The sequence below is a fragment of the Mustela nigripes genome, chromosome 1 (assembly GCF_022355385.1).
Source record: "Mustela nigripes isolate SB6536 chromosome 1, MUSNIG.SB6536, whole genome shotgun sequence".
Classification (NCBI taxonomy): Eukaryota; Metazoa; Chordata; class Mammalia; order Carnivora; family Mustelidae; genus Mustela; species Mustela nigripes.
This window is the reverse complement of record NC_081557.1, coordinates 45,073,763-45,095,755: the sequence shown is the minus strand read 5'-3', so window position 1 is coordinate 45,095,755 and position 21,993 is coordinate 45,073,763. Positions and strand designations below refer to the sequence as shown.

Genomic DNA, 21,993 nt, shown 5'->3' with positions numbered 1-21,993 from the left:
CTCCCTCTATTGTACAGATAAATAAAGACCTGAGTATTTTAATGTATTAAGGAGAACTGAGTAGTGATACTATTTTTTCTACAACATACAACAATTTATTGTATACTAGCCAAATATTTATCAAAAGAATTTCAGTATCTATTTCATTTTAATAGAAAACATATATAGATGGATAGATGGATAAACATATATGCACTTATATAGATATATATTATTTTTATAGTTTGTAAAATTTCCATTCATGATATATCTGAAATTCATGAAAAATATTGTTGTATTCAAATATAAAGTACACACTTAAAAGCCTGACAGAAGGAAACTTGATGGCATAATTATTCTTCATGAAAACACAACTCTTACTTTAGAAAACACATAGTGTTCTTTTTTGAAAATGCAAACTGTAATGCTTTTGTTAGCCTTGTGTTTCCAGTTGAAGGTCACACCAGTGACACTATAATAAGAAATTAAGAAGCAGTTAATAAGCTGTGATATAATTTCAGAATCTTGTTTTATTTTTTACTTACTTACTTACTTACTATCTTACTTTTAAGTGTCTCATTTTAAAAATCTGTGCACTAACAAAGTGAGCCAGAGAATTATATCAACACTGTGCAATGTTTTGGTTGTGGAGAAACTTTGCCAAAACTACAGAGAAAGCAATGTGGTGTATCACCTCTCATTGCACTGTGTCAAGGCTTTCTTTGACTTTTGTTCAGTATGATCTTGATCCAATATTTGCTTGCTTTTATTTCTGCATTGTCTGAGTGTAATATTGTATCCAAAATTTTTGGTGTGTATTGTTATTTTGGTTATTTGATATGTTTTCTGTTTACAAAACAAAAGTCTCTGCATACTTTGAGTATGGTACACTTTCTAATACACTGCTTCTTAAAACAGTTACTTTTAACAGATGCCCTTATAGGCAACTCTCTCAGGATCCCTCTCATTCCTGAGAGCTTTTTCTGTATACTTGCTTAATAAGCTTCTATTGTTTTACTCAATAAATATATATATACATATGTAGATGTATGTATATATATATTCTTTTAAAAATCACTTTGAGCGGCGCCTGGGTGGCTCAGTGGGTTAAGCCTCTGCCTTTGGCTCAGGTCAGGGTCCTGGGATGGAGCCCTGCATCGGGCTCTCTCTGAGCCAGAAGCCTGCTTCCCTTCCTCTCTCCCTGCCTGCCTCTCTGCCTACTTGTGATCTCTGTCTGTCAAATAAATAAATAAAATGTTTTAAAGATTTTAAAAGGCAGGCAGGGAGAGAGGAAGGGAAGCAGGCTCCCTGCTCAGCAGAGAGCCCGAAGCGGGGCTCCATCCCAGGACCCTGAGACCATGACCTGAGCCGAAGGCAGAGGTTTAACCCACTGAGCCATCCAAGCGCCCCTAAATAAATAAAATCTTTAAAAAAAATCACTTTGAGACCAATTTGTAGTGTGGTTTACATAGCTGATCTTTATTTCCCAGACCAATATATTTACTTTTCCTAGCACATTACTTTTTTCTGCTTCCTTGGATATCCTTTGTTTTCTCTATTTCAGGATTTTTTTGAAATTTTTAATTTCTGGTGATTTATGAAGTAAACAATCTGGTTTTGTTTCTTCTGGTGGTTCATTTGTGCTCTCCAAGCAATAATATTTATACTACAGCATTTAATTTAATCTATGATTTTTGTAATGCCATAGAAGGAATATTTGAAGAGCACTGTTCTAAACATGTTCATCCTATGTCACTTTATTATTTCAAAAAAAGTTGTCTTTTGAAGTGCCTAATCTGCCATCCCATGGTGCAGATATATAAAGATAAAACATAGGTGTAGGTAGAAAAACTGAATGAACAACAACTTGATATCTCTAATTCTTCCACTATCCTTAACAATGTTAATTATCCTCTTATGTGACTAGAAGTATATTCTAGAAAGAAACTGCAACTAATAATATGAATGTGTATAAAAGGTGTGATGAAGGCCAAGGATGAAGATTCATAAAAAAAAAATGAGATAATTGAATCGAGTAGTCTTATTTTAATGTGAGTTCCTCAGTACCCTTCTACACCTTAACTCCAAGACCATTGGCAGCCAACCATGAAATCCTCCAGGATATAGACTTTCTGCAAAAATCAGAAGTCCCTGAGGAAAAAAGCTATGAACAGTGATTACTAAGAATGCCTCCAAGGGAGTAGAGATCCCTGCTAGAGCACTCTAAGTAAATCCTACCGATTGAGGAAATTCACTCATCACCTGGTATTTCAAATCAGCTCTCTATAGCCTCTTTCTTAAGTGTGAACTAACATTAAAAAATTACCAGATATATGAGAAACTCCTCCAAAGTAAAAGACGAAAGCTACAAAAATAAATAACTGAAACTTAGATGATAACAGAAATTATATATGAAGCATTACCTATGTACACATGTATATTACTGTCAGAGTCACAAGATTTGGAAGAAACTGGGTTGTTGGAAATTTGTAATATTAGACAACAAAAAATGCCGAGACACCTGGGTTATAGAATTCAGGAATTTTTATAGAAAATAGATTAAAAAATCAAGAGATACAATATAAAATTTTTAAAAGAAAAAAATGAAAAGAAGGGAATTAGACCAGAAGATCCCATATCTAAATAAAAGTGATAGTAATAAAATAACAAGGACACAGTTAGGATGATATTATCAAAAGTTAATACAACACATAAAAAAAAAAGAACTACAAAAAACAGAAATATAGGGGCGCCTGGGTGGCTCAGTGGGTTAAGCCGCTGCCTTCGGCTCAGGTCATGATCTCAGGGTCCTGGGATCGAGTCCCGCATCGGGCTCTCTGCTCAGCAGGGAGCCTGCTTCCTCCTCTCTCTCTCTCTGGCTGCCTCTCCATCTACTTGTGATTTCTCTCTGTCAAATTAATAAATAAAAAATCTTAAAAAAAAAACAGAAATATATATATATACATATATATATGTATATATATATAATTGTCTTCAATCTTTAAAATAAATGGTAATACCAGAAAATTTTTAAAACCAAAGGTCACAGATTTCCAGACCCAAGAAGACCCAATAAATTCCTGCACAATAAATGACATACATCCACACATACACCTCTATCATCACCATTACCAGCATTGAATGTGAAAGCATAGAAGTTTTAAAATGTTCTTAAGTATTTCAGGACCAGAAAACAAATAAATTAAGAAAAGCAAAGAAGAGTAGTTCATGTAAAAATTATCAACAATCCTCTTAATATCTATACCTTAAACTAAGAGTTTGAGAATGCCTTTGAAATTCAGACATAAGAAACCTCATCTACACGGAACCTCCATTTATTCAATAATAAAGTGTAGATTAATAAAAATGCATCCTGGGCATCTAGTGAGGATGAGATGAGTTAACGTAAAGTTCTAAACTTCTTAGAACTTTACCTAGTACATGTTAAGTATAAATATGAATTATTATTAAAAATAAGAACAATAACAAATACATCCTAATTATATCTGTTGCACCACTGGTGAGGTAATCATTTAGTTCTACCTTAAGAAATACCCAAATGGAGAGGTCATAATAATTAATATTTAAATAAGATATTATAACAAGTATCAATTTGAGAGATCATAATGACACAAATCATAAGTGTAACACAATTATACTTGATTCTAAGTTTATGGGGATTGTATCTATATCTTTTTGTTTTAAAGTAATATAGACAACAATATCTGTGATAAAACCTGACACAGAGTAGGTGTGAAGTATATATTATTAAAGGAACTGATAAATTAATGAATTAACAAACAATGGCTTAAACTTAGTTTAAACAATGTATAAATAAACATGCATGGGCATTTAAAATGTTTGTTTTCTTGTTATTACAATACAATATTTAGCAGAGAGAAGAGACAGAGGGAGCACAACAAAGATTTTTTTTTCTTTTTTAATTTTTCTAAATCTCAGAGGGTCAAAAAATGAAACAAAACAAAAATAAAACTTCAACCCTTCAAGCTTTTTAATTTTTATACCAGCTTAATTATGGTAATTCTGAACCAAACAGATGTAACGCCAGCCTCATTCATTCTTAATGGGATCCCAGGACTAGAGAACATGCACATGTGGATTTCCTTCCCATTCTGCTCCATGTATGTGGTGGCCATGGTAGGGAATTGTGGACTCCTCTACCTCATCTGCTATGAGGACTCCTTGCACAGGTCCATGTATTATTTTTTGGCCATGCTTTCCCTTACTGACCTTGTCATGTGCTCTAGTACAATCCCCAAAGCTCTCTGCATCTTCTGGTTTCATTTCAAGGAAATTAGCTTTGAAGAATGCCTAGTCCAGATGTTCTTCATCCATACCTTCACAGGGATGGAGTCTGGGGTACTCATGCTTATGGCCCTAGACCGATATGTAGCCATCTGTTACCCTCTACGCTACTCAACTATCCTCACCAATCCTGTCATTGCAAAGGTTGGGCTTGCTACTTTCCTGAGAGCAGTGTTGCTCATCATGCCCTTGATTTTCTTCACCAAGAGACTACCCTATTGCAAGGGCAATATAATACACCATACTTATTGTGACCAGCTATCTGTAGCTAAGTTATCCTGTGGAAATATCAAGGCCAATGTTATCTATGGTCTGATGGCTGCCCTCCTGATTGGGGGCTTTGACATCCTGTGCATCACAGTCTCCTACACCATGATCCTCCGAGCAGTGATCAATCTCTCTTCAGCAGATGCTCGACAGAAGGCCTTCAGCACCTGCACTGCCCACATCTGTGCCATTGTTTTCTCCTACAGTCCAGCCTTCTTCTGCTTCTTTTTTAATCGTTTTGGGAGCCATGCAATCCCTCCATCTTGCCACATCATTGTGGCCAATATTTATCTGCTCTTGCCTCCCACTATGAACCCTATTGTGTATGGGGTGAAAACCAAGCAGATACGAGACTGTGTCATAAAGATCTTTTCAGGTTCTAAGAACATCAAATCCCATAGCATATAAAGGAGACATTTTTCATGGAAGAGATGAAGGGGAAGGAAAATAATACTCCATTGGCTATTTAGTCAGGCTGTTTAGTCTTAAAAAGATGCCTTTTTAAGATTTCTTTTCTGTTCTTGACAAGAGATGAATCTGAGGGGACATCAAATGTTTTCAGAATCCCAAAGCCACTGATATGGCCCCCACACACCCTGAGTTATTCACCTCCTCACCCCTGTGGAGAAAGAGTCTCATCATAAACCCAAGTTCCCATGAGCAAAACACAATGGGAAGTTGAGAAATTTATCAAAAAAAATGAATAATTCAGAAAGTGATAATCTGCTGCTAGGTGCCAGTTTGTCTTGTTTTCAAGTAGTGGTTAGAATTTCTAGTTTGAAAAGCAGTTGTTACTTACCTCTGGAAAATATGGTCTATATTTTTTACATCATTTCCAGAATTTCTCTATTTTCTTGATATCACCCTCTTGATGGAGAAACTAGTAAGTATACTATGGGGTCATTAGTCTACTGGGATTTCAGCCTCTGTACTATAATTTGGGAGTAAGTTATCTGACTATGTATCCTCTAGAAGACTCCTAAATTGCCAAAGAAATTTATCTAGTAATTACATAAAATAAGAAACTCTGGAACCTGGAAAGAAGAAAAAATAAAGTAAGAAAAAAATGATACATTAATCTTCTCATCTTTAATTTTCTAAACTATGTTTGACTATTGAAGGAAAACTTCTAACTATGTTGATGTGGTTCCGAATTTGTTTAAGCTAACTTACAAATGAGATAGGGTAAAGAGATTTAAAGGAAAGTGAAGTTTTATACTTCACTTGAACTGGCGAAATGATGACATCAGGAGACTATGATGCTATGTATATAAATAGAAAACAAAACAACTACTAATGAATCATGCAAACAGATACAGTGTGAAAATACTATAAATAAATAATAAATGGGCTTCTAAAAGTACAAAATGGACCTATGGAATGGCATAAATGTTACATCCTTCTGACTATTTGACCCTGTTATCATTGTCCAATGTCCGTCTTTGTCTCTTGTGATAGTTTGACTGAAAGTTTATTTTGTCAGATGGAAGTATGGACTTCCCTGCTCTTTTTTGGTTACCATTTGCAGAAATATTTTTTTCCATCCTTTTCCTTTCAACTTGTTTATATCTTTATATCTAAAATCTTTTGTAAACAGCATATGGTTGGATCTTACATTTTTAATCTACACAGTTACTCCATGTCTTTTTTTTTTTTTTAAGATTTTATTTATTTATTTGTCAGAGAGAGGGAGGGAGCACAAGCAGAGAAAATGGCAAACAGAGGGAGAAACAGGCTCCCTGTTAAGAGGGAGCCTGATGTGGGACTCAATCCCAGTACCCTGGGATCATGACCTGAACCGAAGGCAAACACTTAACTGAGTGAGCCACCTGGGCGTCCCCACTCCATGTCTTTTGATTATGATGTATATTTAATCCATTTACATTTTAAGTATTAATGTTATGTAAGGAGTTGCCATTCTTATTTTGTTCATTGTTTTCAGTTTGTCTCTTAATTATTTTGTCTTTTTCCTCTATTTCTGTTCTTTGTGTTTAATTAACTTCTTTGTTGTAACATGCTTTGATTTCTTTCTTATTTCTGTTATGTACCTTATATAGATATTTTCTTTGTGGCTACAGTGAGGACTGCATAAAATTTATAATTATTTATACTACATTATGACATAAACTATTTAAATGCTACTCCTGTACATGTCTTCTAACCTCACTTTCTGTTATCAATGTCACAAATTACATTATTTTATATTTTGTACCATTAGCATAGTCTCATGGTTATTTTTTATGCCTTTATCTTTTAAATTTGACACTGGAATTAGGTGATTTATATACGGCTATTACAATATTACATATGTTATATGTATTCTGTATATACCTGGTTTTTACCAAAAAGCTTTGTATTTTCATGATTCCATGTTGCCGTCTAATGTCCTCTTGTTTCAAAGAGAGAGAGAGAGCACACGTGCACGCAAGCATCATGCGCACATGAGATGGGGCGGACAGATGGAGAAGCATGCTCCATCCTGAGCAGGGAGCTTAGCATGGAGCTCAACTCCAGGACCCTGGAGTCCAAAGCACATGCTTAAGCCACACAGGCACCCCCTCCTTCATTTTTGATAGAAAGTTTTGCTAGATAGTAATCTTGGTCAGCAGCGTTTTTTGTTTTTGTTTTTGTTTTTTCCCTTTCAGCACTTTGAATATATCATCTAACAGTTTTATGGCCTATAACCTTTCTGCTGAAAACTGACTGCTGATTTTGCAAGAGCTCACCTGTGTGCCATGAGTTGCTTTTCTCTTGCTTCTTTTGAGATTCTCTGTCTTCACTTCTGACAATTTGTTTATAATGCATTTCTAGACCTCTTTGGGTTTATTCTAGTTGGAATCCTTTAAGCTTTTTGAAGTTAGTGGTCTATTTTCCTCCTCAGATTTGGGAATTTGAGGTGATTATTTCTCCATATAAATTCACTGTCTCTTTCTCTTCTTCTTGTCCCTCTAAGACTCCCACAATGCATATGTTGATTTTTCTTGCTGATTTCCCATAAATATCTTAGGTTTTCTGTACTTTTTTAAAAAAAATATCCCTTTTTCCTTTTGTTCCTCTGGCTCAGTAATACCAAATGATATGTTTTAAGGTTCACTGTTTTTCTTTCTTACTTTTTCTACATGACCAAAACTGATGTTTATGCTCTATAGTAGATTTTTTAAAAACTGCATTATTGCATTCTTAAAATCCACAATATTTTGTGGTTCCCTTTTATGTTTCTTTTTGTTGATATTCTCATTCTGTTCAAGCAGCTTTTCCCCAATTTTGTTTAGTTGCATCTTTGTGTTCTTTTCTAGTGCATAGAGCTTATTTATAATGATTATTTTGAATACTTTATCAGGTAATGCATAGATCTCCATTTTTTACAGTCAAATTTTGCAGATTTATTTTGTTCTGGTGCCTTGTTATTTTTGTTGTTGTGATTTGCGCATCTGAGAAAACTTTTCCCACTGTTCATGAACTTTCTTTGTATAGTGAAGACCTTCACCAATCAGCCTGAAAAGAAATTCTGATGGTCTCTCAAACCTTTTACGGGAATGCATTTCCTAGGTTTGGGTATGTAATTTCTCAGTTATAGAGGTCAGATCGTCTCTTTTTCAAGAACTTGTAATTTCTTGCTCCCTCTGGTATCAGTCTGTGTGAGACATACTCAGACACTGCAATAAACAACCAAGTTCTCTTTTATTTTCAGAAGCCCCCAGAAATCCAAAGTATTCTGAATCTGCCAGTGTTCTAAGTCAGAAAGAAATACCAGTCTCTTAGACAGCCTCCTGAAAAGCCAGACTATTTGACATACATTTCACTCTTTTTGTTTTCCTCCCAAAAAGGAAGTTATGAACTGAACACTTTCTTATGATTGTGCTGACTAGTACTAGTTTTTGTCTACAGTATTACAAGTTTTCTGGAACTGCAACAAGAAATTGAGTTCTCTGTTGTTTTGGTTGCTCCCAGGCATCCAAAGTATGCTGGTTCTGACAAAAATACTGATTCAAAGGGACACATGCACCCCAATGTTTATAGTGACATTATCAACTAATAGCCACATTATAGAAAGAGTCCAAATGTCCATTGACTGAAGAATGGATCATGAAGATGTGACATGGGTTGATCTATAATGGAATATTACTCAGTCATCAAAAAGAATAAAATCTTGCCATTTGCAATGATGTGGATGGAGCTAGATTATATTATGTTAAACAAAACAAGAGAGTCAGAGAAACAAAAATACCATATAATTTCACTCACATGTGGAATTTAAGAAACAAAACAGATGAACATAGAGGAAGAGGGAATTTTTAAAAAGAGAGAGAAGGAGGCAAACCATAAGAGACTCTTAACTATAGAGAACAAGCTGAGGGGAGATAAGTGGATGATGAACTAAGTGGGCAATGGATATTAAGGAGGATACTTGTTGTGATGAGCACTGGGTGTTATATGTACATGATGAATCACTACATTCTATTCCTGAAAAAAATATTGCACTAAATGTTAATTAACTCTAATTTAAATAAAAACTTGAAACAAAAAAATTAAAATTAAAAAATAAAGAAACATAAAAGAAATAAAACATTTTTTTATTTATTGCAATGCAGCTGTTTTTGGCTTTGGGTTTCCATGGGGTATTGTGACATCTTAAGTAGTTTCTAGAGTTCTTCTAGAACTTTTTGGTAACATATATTGTTGTCTAGTCATTGTATCTAGAAGCAAATGAAGTCTGGGCTTTCTATTTTTTTATCTTGCTGGTGTCCTTAGTATTTATTCATGATCCTTAAAAAAATCCCTTAATAATAAGAATAGAGTAAAATGTTCTCAATTTGATTAATATCATCTATGAGTCTCCTAAAACTAATATTATTCTTAACAATGAAAGGTAGGATGTTTTCCCCCAATACTGAGAACATAGCAAGGATATTCGGTCTCACCACTATTCAACATAGTGCTTGAAATTCTGACCAGTGCAATAAGGCAAGAAAGGAAAAGACACAAGTTAGAAAGCAGGAGATTATAATGTCCCTATTTGCAGATGTTATGATTCTCTATGAAGAAACTACCAATAACGTGGCAAATGGTATTTACACATGTGGTGAGCATAGCATAGCATATAGAATTGTTAAATCATTATGTTATAAACCTGAAACTAATGTAGCTTTGTGTGTCAACTATACTTTAATAAAAAACAAAAAGAAGAAGAAGAAGAAAGAAAGAAAGGACTCCTGGGTGGCCAGTCAGTTAAGCGTCTGCCTTCAATTCAGCTCAGGTCATGATCCCAGGACCCTGGGATTGAGTACCACTTTGGGCTCCTTGCTCAGGAGGGAGCCTTCCTCTCCCCCTGCCTGTCATTCCCCTGCTTGTGTGCATTTTCTCTCTCTCTGTGACAAATAAATAAATACAATCTTAAAAAAAAGAAAGAAAAGAAACCACCAAGGAATCCACACACAAAAAAATCAGTGATTTTTCTACAGGAAAGAAGATACATATACAAAATCAATTGTAGTTTCATAATCTAGTAATAAAAAATAAATTGAAAATTCAATTACAGTTGCTGAATAAAAGAAAATATTTAGAGGTAAACCTCAGAGACTTTTACAGGACATTTATACTAAACACTACAAAGTCTTGAGGAGAGAAATCAAAGAAAATCTAGGTAAATGGAGAGGTACACCATGTTTACTGATGTACAGACATTAATTCTTCCCACACTGACACAGAAGTTTAGTGTAATTCCTACAAAAAGTCAAACAAGATTTTTTGTTTATATTGAACAAGATTATTTTAAAATGTGTATGTATCTATGTAATATATACATATAAAGCATATATAGTACATATAGTATATAAAGTATATATACAGATATATATAGAGAGAAAGAGAATATCAAATAACTATAATAACTAATTAAAATTAATGAAAACAAAAAAAGAACAGTCTTCTCAATTTCAAGATTTATTATATAGCCATTGTAATAAAGACAGTGTGGTATTGGCAGAGAATAGACACATAGATCAATGCAACAGAAAAGAGAACTCATAAATAGAAAAAAAAAAACGAGAAACACCAAAAACTCTACCCAACTCTTACAGTTGTACTTACACAAAAATGAACTGAAAGTAGTTCATGTAATTAAAAAAAAAGCGTGGTTCATGTAAAATGTAAAGCTCAAGAACAGTTTTTTAAATTATGGGCAAAATCTTCAGGATCTAGAGCTAAGCAATGGACTTGACACCAAAATAACAATCCTTAAAAAAAAAAAAACCTGATAAATATGTCTTCACAAAAATAAAAAGTTTGCTTTGCAAAGGTATATAGGCCAACCTATGTCTGGGAAATATATTTACAAGTCACACACCTGAGAACAGGACTAGTCTGTGTGTGCATGTGTGTGTGTGTGTGTATTCAACACTGAAACAAAAAAATCCCAACCATGTAGAAAATAGACAAAAAATGTATTTCACTGAAAATGATACACATTTGAAAGAGATACATAAAAGAAAATTTAATATGGTTAGTCATTAGTTACATGAAAATTGAAATCATAATGGTATATTATTACATAACTACAACAATGGCTAAAATAAAAAATAGTCGCAATATTAATGCTAATAAGGATACAAAGTAACTGGGTAACTCATACACTGTTATTATTGCTGGTGGGAATTAAAAATTATATAGCCATGCTAGAAAATAATTTGATGGTTTCATAAAACCTAAATACACAATACCATAAAACATATCAATGGCATCCTTGAACATTTATCCCAGAAAAATGAATACTTATGTTCTCACAAAAACCTGTAAGCAGTCATGACAAGAGCCAAATGGCAAAGCTGAAACTGCAAAATTCTGTCTTTAACAAAAGCAATGAACAATTGTAATAATTTTCTCAGAACTCTCATTATTAATCAGAGGCTTACAGAAATTAGAAAAACACTTTTTTAATTTATTTTTTACTTTTTATTTACTTTTTAAATTTCTTTTCAGTGTTCCAGAATTCATTGTTTGTGCACCACACTTAGTGCTCCATGCAATACATGCCCTCCACAATACCCGCCACCAGTCTCACCCAACCTCCCACCCACCAGAAATTAGAAAAACACTTAAGAAAAAAGAGCTGAATCTCAATAAGTGATCTTTGTGATACTTTTTTAAAAATTTAAATTCAATTAGCCAACTTAAATAATACACCACTAGTTTTAGAGGCAGTGTTCAATAATTTATGTTTTGTATAACACCCGGTGCTTATCACATCACATGCCCTTCTTAATGATCATCAACCAATTACCCCATTCCCCCACCTGCCTCCTCTCCAGCAGCCCTCAGTTTGTTTCCTATAGTCAAGAATCTCTCATGGTTTTTCTCCTCTCTGATGAATTTCCATTCTGTTTTACCTCTCCCATATGGTCCTTTGCCCTGTTTCATATGCTTCACATATAAGAGAAACTGTATATATATATTTTTTTTATATAATATTTTATTTTTTATAAACATATATTTTTATCCCCAGGGGTACAGGTTTGTGAATCACCAGGTTTACACACGTCACAGCACTCACCCAAGCACATACCCTCCCCAATGTCCATAATCCCACCCCCTTCTCCCAAACACCCTCCCCCCAGCAACCCTCAGTTTGTTTTGTGAGATTAAGAGTCACTTATGGTTTGTCTCCCTCCCAATCCCATTTTCTTTCGTTTATTCTTCTCGTACCCACTTAAGCCCCCATGTTGCATCACCACTTCCTCATATCAGGGAGATCATATGATAGTTGTCTTTCTCTGCTTGACTTATTTCACTAAGCATGATACGCTCTAGTTCCATCCATGTTGTCGCAAATGGCAAGATTTCATTTCTTTTGATGGCTGCATAGTATTCCATGGTGTATATGTACCACATCTTCTTGATCCAGTCATCTGTTGATGGACATCTAGGTTCTTTCCATAGTTTGGCTATTGTGGACATTGCTGCTATAAACATTCGGGTGCATGTGCCCCTTTGGATCACTATGTTTGTATCTTTAGGGTAAATACCCAATAGTGCAATTGCTGGGTCATAGGGCAGTTCTATTTTCAACATTTTGAGGAACCTCCATGCTGTTTTCCAGAGAGGTTGCACCAGCTTGCATTCCCACCAACAGTGTAGGAGGGTTCCCCTTTCTCCGCATCCTCACCAGCATCTGTCATTTCCTGACTTGTTGATTTTAGCCATTCTGACTGGTGTGAGGTGATATTGCATTGTGGTTTTGATTTGTATTTCCCTGATGCCGAGTGATATGGAGCACTTTTTCATGTGTCTGTTGGCCATCTGGATGTATTCTTTGCGGAAATGTCTGTTCATGTCCTCTGCCCATTTCTTGATTGATTTATTTGTTCTTTGGTTGTTGAGTTTGCTAAGTTCTTTATAGATTCTGGACACTAGTCCTTTATCTGATATGTCGTTTGCAAATATCTTCTCCCATTCTGTCAGTTGTCTTTTGATTTTGTTAACTGTTACCCTTGCTGTGCAAAAGCTTTTGATCTTGATGAAATCCCAATAGTTCATTTTTGCCCTTGCTTCCCCTGCCTTTGGCGTTGTTCCTAGGAAGATGTTGCTGCGGCAGAGGTCGAAGAGGTTGCTGCCTGTGTTCTCCTCAAGGATTTTGATGGATTCCTTTCGCACATTGAGGTCCTTCATCCATTTTGAGTCTATTTTTGTGTGTGGTGTAAGGAAATGGTCCAATTTCATTTTTCTGCATGTGGCTGTCCAATTTTCCCAGCACCATTTATTGAAGAGGCTGTCTTTTTTCCATTGGACATTCTTTCCTGCTTTGTCGAAGATTAGTTGACCATAGAGTTCAGGGTCTATTTCTGGGCTCTCTATTCTGTTCCATTGATCTATGTGTCTGTTTTTGTGCCAGTACCATGCTGTCTTGATGATGACAGCTTTGTAATACAGCTTGAAGTCAGGAATTGTGATGCCACCAACGTTGGCTTTCTTTTTCAATATCCCTTTGGCTATTCGAGGTCTTTTCTGGTTCCATATAAATTTTAGCATTATTTGTTCCATTTCTTTGAAAAAGATGGATGGTACTTTGATAGGAATTGCATTAAATGTGTAGATTGCTTTAGGTAGCATAGACATTTTCACAGTATTTATTCTTCCAATCCAGGAGCATGGAACATTTTTCCATTTCTTTGTGTCTTCCTCAATTTCTTTCATGAGTACTTTATAGTTTTCTGAGTATAGATTTTGTGTCTTTTTGGTTAGGTTTATTCCTAGGTATCTTCTGGTTTTGGGTGCAATTGTAAATGGGATTGACTCCTTCATTTCTCTTTCTTCTGTCTTGCTGTTGGTGTAGAGAAATGCAACTGATTTCTGTGCATTGATTTTATATCCTGACACTTTACTGAATTCCTGTACAAGTTCTAGCAGTTTTGGAGTGGAGTCTTTTGGGTTTTCCACATATTAATAAAATTGATAAACCCCTGGCCTGACTTATAAAAAAGAAAAGAGAAAGGACCTAAATAAATAAAATCATGAATGAAAGAGGAGAGAAACTGTATTTTTATTTTCTTTCTCTGACTGACTTATTTGGCTCAGCATAATAACCTCCAGTTCCTTTTTAATAGTGGTAAATTTCTCCCAACATAAAACTATTTTAATAATTTCGAACTGTACAATTGAATGGTGTTAGTACATTAACAATATTATACAACTATCACCACTTACCAGAGCATTTCCATTACCCCAAAAGGAAACCTTGAACCCATTAATCAGTTACTCCTGTTTTCTCCTCCATGATGTTTTCTCCTCCTCATGTTTTCCCCTAAGGTTTGACAACCATTAATTTGCCTTTTATTCTACAAATTTGCCTATTCTGAGTATTTTATAAAAATAGGATGACACAATTCATGGTTGTTTGATTTCCTCGCATAACATTTTCAAAATGTATCCATGCTGTAGCTTGGATTAGTACTTCATTCCTTTTTGAGGTTAAATAATATTCCATTGTATGTATACCAGATTTTATTTATCAATTTATCCATTAGGTTGTTAATACATTTTGGCTATCACGAATAGTATTGATATGAAAATCTATGCCCATATTTTTTGGGAACATCTGATTTTAATTCTCTATACTTGGCAGAGGAGTCGATCAGTTATATTATAATTTTGTTTTACTTTTTGCAGAACTGCTAAACTGTTTTCCACAATGACTATATTATTTTACATTACCACTAGCAAAGTTTTTTACATTTTATATAAATCTTCACTGACACTAGTTATTTTCTGGTACTAGTCCATGCAGTAATGCATATGTATTTTGAAAACATGCAAAAGGGAAAAAGTCAGAAACAAAAAGACATATATTGTATGATTCCATTTATATGAAATGTGTAGAATAAGTAAGTCCATAGGAATAGACAGCAAATTAGTTGTTTCCAGGGGTTGAGGGATGGGGTAATAATGAGTGACTACTTAATGATGGAGGGTGGTTCTTTTTGAGGTAGGGGAAATGTTCTGTAATTATATAGTGGTAATATTTGCACTACATTGTTTATTTTCTAAAAGTCACTCAATTTCATGTTATCAAATGATTAAAGGGTTAACTGTATATCATGTGAAATTAACCTCAATTTTAAAAAACATCCGATGAAGTTAAAATATTCTCTACATACATACTATTGTATTTTTGTATAAAAAACTCTTATTCAATCATAATAACACTAAATCATCCTTGTTAGAATGGACTAATTATATAATGTCATTGAAAATACCAAATTTATGTTTTAATATGCTATAATCAAGATTTTTGCCAAAAATTCATATAGCTAGCATGGGTGTTATATGTAAATAAATAAATATATATATATATATATATATGTACATATATATATGTATATATATATATTCACACACAGTAGCTATATATGTGTGTGCAATCTATACTTTTAATGCCATTCCGATCAAAATTCCACCGTATTCTTCAAAGAGCTGAAGCAAATAATCCAAAAATTTGTATGGAATCAGAAGAGATTCCGAATCACTAAGGAAATGTTGAATAACAAAAATAAAACTGGGAGCATCACGTCACCTGATTTCAAGCTTTATTACAAAGCTGTGATCACCAAGATAGCATGGTACTGGCATAAAAACAGACAAATAGACCAGTGGAACAGAGTAGAGAGCCCAGATATGGACCCTCAACTCTATGGGCAAATCATCTTCGACAAAACAGGAAAAAATATATGGTGGAAAAAAGTCTCTTCAATAAATGGTGCTGGGAAAACTGGGCAGCTATATGTAGAAAAATGAAACTCAACCATTCTCTTACACTGTACACAATGATAAACTCAAAATGCATAAAAGACCTCAACGTGAGACACGAATCCATCAGAATCCTAGAGGAGAACATAGACAGTAATCTCTTTGATATCAGCCACAGCAACTTCTTTCAAGATATGTCTCCAAAGGCAAATAAACAAAAGTGAAAATAAACTTTTGGGACTTTATCAAGATCAAAAGCTTCTGCACAGCAAAGGAAACAGTGAAGAAAACAAAGAGGCAACCCACAGAATGGGAGAAGATGTTTGCAAATGACAGTACAGACAAAAGGTTGATATCCAGGATCTATAAAGAACTCCTCAAACTCAACACACACAAAACAGATAATCATATCAAAAAATGGGCAGAAGATATGAACAGACACTTCTCCAATGAAGACATACAAATGGTTATAAGACACATGAAAAAATGTTCATCATCACTAGCCATGAGGGAGAGTCAAATTAAAACCACATTAAGATATCCTTACACCAGTTAGAATGGCCAAAATTAGCAAGACAGGAAACAACATGTGTTGGAGGAGATGTGTAGAAAGGGGAATCCTCTTCCACTGTTGGTGGGAATGCAAGTTGGTGCAGCCGCTTTGGGGAACAGTGTAGAGATTCCTCAAGAAATTAAAAATAGAACTTCCCTATGACCCTGCAATTGCACTCCTGGGTATTTACCCCCAAAATACAGATGTAGTAAAAAGAAGGGCCATCAGTACCTCAATGTTTATAGCAGCAATGGCCACAGTTGCCAAACTGCGGAAGGAACCAAGATGCCCTTCAACGGATGAATGATAAGGAAGATGTGGTCCATATACACTATGGAGTATTATGCCTCCATCAGAAAGGATGAATACCCAACTTTTGTAGCAACATGGATGGGACTGGAAGAGATTATGCTGAGTGAAATCAGTCAAGCAGAGAGAGTCAATTATCATATGGTTTCACTTATTTGTGGAGCATAACAAATAGCATGGAGAACTGGGGAGTTAGAGAGGAGAAGGGAGTTGGGGTAAATTGGAAGGGGAGGTGAATCATGAGAAATTATGGACTCTGAAAAACAATCTGAGGGGAGGGCTTTGAAGTGGCAGGGGTGGGAGGTTGGGGGAACCAGGTGGTGGGTATTAGAGGGGGCATGGATTGCATGGAGCACTGGGTGTGGTGCAAAAATAATAAATACTTATGCTGAATTATGAATACTTATGAATTCTTATTGAAATTATGAATACTTATGCTGAAAATTAATAAAAAATAAGTTTAAAAATACATATAGCTAGCATGGGTGTATATATGTAAATGAATATATATGTATATATTCACACACAGTAGCTATATATTTGTGTATATATATATATATAAATCAAATAAAGTATCATAAGTTAACTCTATATTAGCAATTTAAGAAAGCTATTTATCTCCTTCCAAATATTTGTTTTTCAAAATCAAGCAAAATATACAACCATATTTTTTAAAAAATCAACTTTGTTAAATATGATTTATAGACAATAAACTGTATTCATTTAAAGTATGTAATTTTATGAATTTTGACATATGTGTCCACTCATGGAACTACTATCAAAATCAAAATACAAAACCTGTCCCTCACCTCAAAGATTTTTGTATAAAAAGTGAAATTTTTATACCAAGATTTTGTTTAAAAAAATGAAATTGCAGTTCATGCCTCCTTTCACCCTGGATCCACACAACCACCAGTTTGCTCTCTGTCACTATAGATTAAGTTGAATTTTCTAAAGGATCAGTTCTGAGATTCATTTGAGTTTTATATATTAGTAGTTCCTTCCTTTTTATTACTGAATAGTATTCTAATATATGAATGTACAATATTTTGTTTATCAGTTCACCTGATAATGAGCATTTAGGTTTTTTCCAATTTTGCTATTTAAAGGAACATGAAACTAGAATCAGTAACCATTTTTTAATTGTTGCTACTCTTACCATCATCATTTTTATGTCAAAATGTAGGCAGCTAATTATTCCTAACATAATATGTATGCATAATAAACCTGAACTTTTAACGATTTTCTAGAATGCTATAATATTCACTATCTATGTTAGTAGAATGTAAAATTCTTTAAAACTAGGACACCTCACCTATTATATGATTTTTTTTATAGTTCTTAGCCTAACTTGGGAACTACTCAATATTCAATGATGTTATTTAATTAGACACACAAAAATATAAACAAATAAAAGAAGTGGATGGATGTGTGTGAATGACTGAAACATTCTGCACTTAAGTGTTTTTAATTTGTGTCCTACAATCTTGTACATAGAAAGAGACAACTCTGCAAAAAGTATTAAAATCACTAATATTAATTTTTAAAAGTTTATTTTCATCTCTACCCACATATACATGTTCACACAAACACACAACATATAAAATTATTCCTAATTTACCCAATATTATATAGTTAGTAAGCATGAAAAGTTTCCTTTACTTTTGATCTTCTCCAAGGGGTAGACTTGACTCTCACATCAGCACCTGTTGTCTCTAATGTTCTTAAATATTCTCTTGAGATATATACAATTTTCTCCCCTTGAGAAAAACACAATGTTTCTTTAAATGCTCAGTTCAATAGTACAGATATCAAAGAATTTAGAATTTAGTGCTGTACATGTATATATAGTGTAGAATAGTGATGTTTTGTGACCAACATCCTGAACACCTGGAACAGATTGCATTCAGTTTATAAAAGCCAAGGTATTAAAGGAAATACAAAAATGGGAATAGAGGGGTGCCTGGGTGACTCACTCAGTTGAAGTATGACTGATTTAAGCTCAGGGTATGATCTCAGGTCATGAGATTGACCCCCCTCCCCTTGGGCTCTGTATTCAGCATAGAGTCTGCTTGAGATTCTCTCTTTCCCTCTCCCTCTGCCCCTGTCCCTGCTCACACATTCTCTCTCTAAATAAATAAATAAAACCTTTTTTAAAAAGTGTAACTAGTGACAGGTTTTTTAAAAAATTTTATAGGCAGTAAATAAAGAAGAGAGAATATGTGTGTGTGTGTGTGTGTGTGTATATACCCAATTGATTATTATATTCCCAGCAACACAGGTTTGATTCCATCCACCCATTTGAAGGCAGAACTGTTGTGAAGGATTGGGTTTTCTTATAAAAAGGTTTATTTATCTATTTTTCAGATTGCAACTCAGTGTAACTTACCATCAGGATTATGAATATCTGTGTTATCTTCCTAACTAAATAGGAATCAGTGGTACTGTTCAGGTATGAGTCAGCCCCATCACAAGATGAAATGGCAGAGAGCTAGAGAATAGTTCTCAGTCCTGGTCAGAACACTCTTACTTTTCACCTGCTCTCATTATGTTCTCAGAATGAGAACCTAATTTCCTTGCTTTATTCCTAGAGGGATGTATTTATGACTGTATTCATTTCAGATGGCAAAACCTATTTAGAGAAACCCACCATCATATTGAGAGAAAAACTTGTTTTTTTTTTTTTGTTGTTGTTGTTGTTTGTTTGTTTTAATTGAGGACAGTCTAGTAAGGGAATGAATTTGTGATCTACGGGTTTGGGGAGTAAAAATAGACAACAGATGACATAAAAATGATCTTTATAAGTGGTGCTATTCTGGTGTTGATGTTACTACTTCAGTATAACCTGCCCATGCATAGCATGAGTCCATCTTCCCTGTAGGAAAAATTAGATTGTAAGGTATGAAAATAACTTTAAATTTGTTTTGGAGAAGTAATTTAAATTGTGATTAATATTATATCACTTGGTGGGTCTTTAAGAGTTTTTCAAATGCATAGGTGTAACATGTATCAATAAAGCTAGTTTTATTAATTGACACTAGAATTACATAAAGAAACACAAGGGGCATAAATATGATATTTGTCTCATATTTAGGATGTATGTTCTTAAATATAGAGCACAAATCTCTGAGTCATATTTCCCATTTTCAGTTTATGGGCATCTGTGCTTTCCCTAATTTCTCTACTTGGTTTCTACTGCATGGATACATAAAATTAAGTTGATTCTTCAAATGTACTGAGATGAATAAATAAGTAGTGATACTATTTTTCAACAACCTGTGTGAGAATTTGGCATATACTGGTCAAATAAGTGAAATAAGTCAGTCAGAGAAAGACAAATACCATATGGTTTCACTCATGTGGAATTTAAGAAACAAATCTGATGAACATGGGGGAAACAAAAGAGAGAGAGAGACAAACCATAAAACAGACTCTATAGAGAACAAACAGAGTTGTTGGGGGAAAGGTGGGCAGTAGATGGGATAGATGGGTGATGTGTTTTAAGGAGGGCACTTACTATGATGAGCACTGTGTGTTATATGTGATGAATCACTAAATTCTATTCCTGAAACTATTATTCTTTATGTTAACTAACTGAGATTTTAAAACCTTGAACCTAGTACACAGACACACACACACATACATATACATATATATGTATATATATCTCAAGGTTATCTTATTCTACAACAATCAATTGAGGTAAAACATATATAGACACATATTATATGTTTATGTTATAAGCATTAAAATATGTTTATATGTTTTATATATAGAGTGTTTATGTATGTGTATATATACATACATATAAATGTACATATATAAAATTGTTACAGCTTTTGTTATTTTTAATAATATCTGTAAAAGTAATCTGAACAACATAATGCTATGTGAAAAGCAGAATTTATACACTTTAAATTTATAAATATAAACAAATTTAAAATTTGTTACTTTTAATAATATCTGTAAAAGTAATCTGAAAAACATAATGTTGTACAAAAAGTAGAATTTATACACATCAAGTTAGAAAAAAACTTGATGACAGTTTTGGTAATCAAGGAAATGCATTCTTGCATTATAAAAACATATATTTTTTCTTTTATCCATAATACAAATTACAGGGCTCTTCTGTTAGTTTTGCAATTATTAGCTTAAGATGATGTCAGTGATAATAACTAGGAAATTAAGGATTAGCTAATAGATTGGCATTTAAGTGAATTCCCGAATTAAAAGTTTCTACTCTGTAACAAATGGAGGAAAACAATTTCAGTGTTTCTATTATTTTGGTTGTGAAAAATCCTTGTCAAGCCTGGAGCTACAGTAATTTGGTATAAATTGGTCCAAATTTAATAGCTCTACTTTGAGGGGTGCCTGAGTGGTTCAATTGGTTAAATAGCTCTACTTCAAGTTTTTTAATCTAATGTATCTCAAAAAGTCACTTTGACTCAACATTTAATAAAAATAAATGTAAATATGTATGTATATAAAATAAAAAGTTATATATATTCTTTATTTTTGATGGAGAATTTTATTTTTTAACTTTTAAAATATTTATTGTTTATTTGAGAGACAGAAAGAGAGAGTGAGAGATCATGGAGTGTGGCAGGAGGGGTAGGGTTAGAGAGAAAGGAAGAAAGAATCTCAAGCAGACACCGGACTGAACACAGAGCTTGACACTGGGCTGAATCTCATGACTCTGAGTTCATGACCTGAGCCAAAAACCAAGAGTCATATGCCTAATTAACTGAGTCACCCAGGTGCCCAATGGAGAATTTTTTTGAAATGTATATATTTTGATGACTGATGAATCAGATGTCATAGTTTTGTTTCTTCTGCTGGTTACTCATGCTTTCCAAGAAATAATATTTAGACTATAGTGCATTAACTCTTAAAGTCAAGTATGAAATTTGATGTATTCACTCATTTTCCTCTTCCTTTATTCAAAACACTTATTGACATCTAAAATGTGCCTGGCATCTTGTTAGACACTTCAGATATGAAAATAAATACAGTCTGAGCAAATATTAAGAGTTTTATTACATTGAAGATGATTCAAGTATATAAATAAATTTTCAGAATACATGCTATTAAAATGATATAATAAATATATTCCATCAATAGTTATTTTATTTATTTATTTTCAGCATAACAATATCATTATTTTTTCACCACACCCAGTGCTCCATGCAATCCGTGCCCTCTATAATACCCACCACCTGGTACCCCGACCTCCAACCTCCCCCCCGCCACTTCAAACCCCTCAGATTGTTTTTCAGAGTCCATAGTCTCTCATGATTCACCTCCCCTTCCAATTTACCCCA

The 21,993-nt window shown here is 33.9% G+C and overlaps 1 protein-coding gene across 1 annotated transcript; it reads left to right on the top strand.

Moving 5' to 3' along the window:
- Window positions 1-4,014: 4,014 nt before the first annotated feature.
- On the top strand, window positions 4,015-4,980 carry LOC132011320 (olfactory receptor 52N4-like). The gene has a single exon (XM_059389733.1). It carries the CDS (start codon window positions 4,015-4,017, stop codon window positions 4,978-4,980), a length of 966 nt encoding a protein of 321 aa, XP_059245716.1.
- The last annotated feature ends 17,013 nt before the right edge of the window (window positions 4,981-21,993 follow it).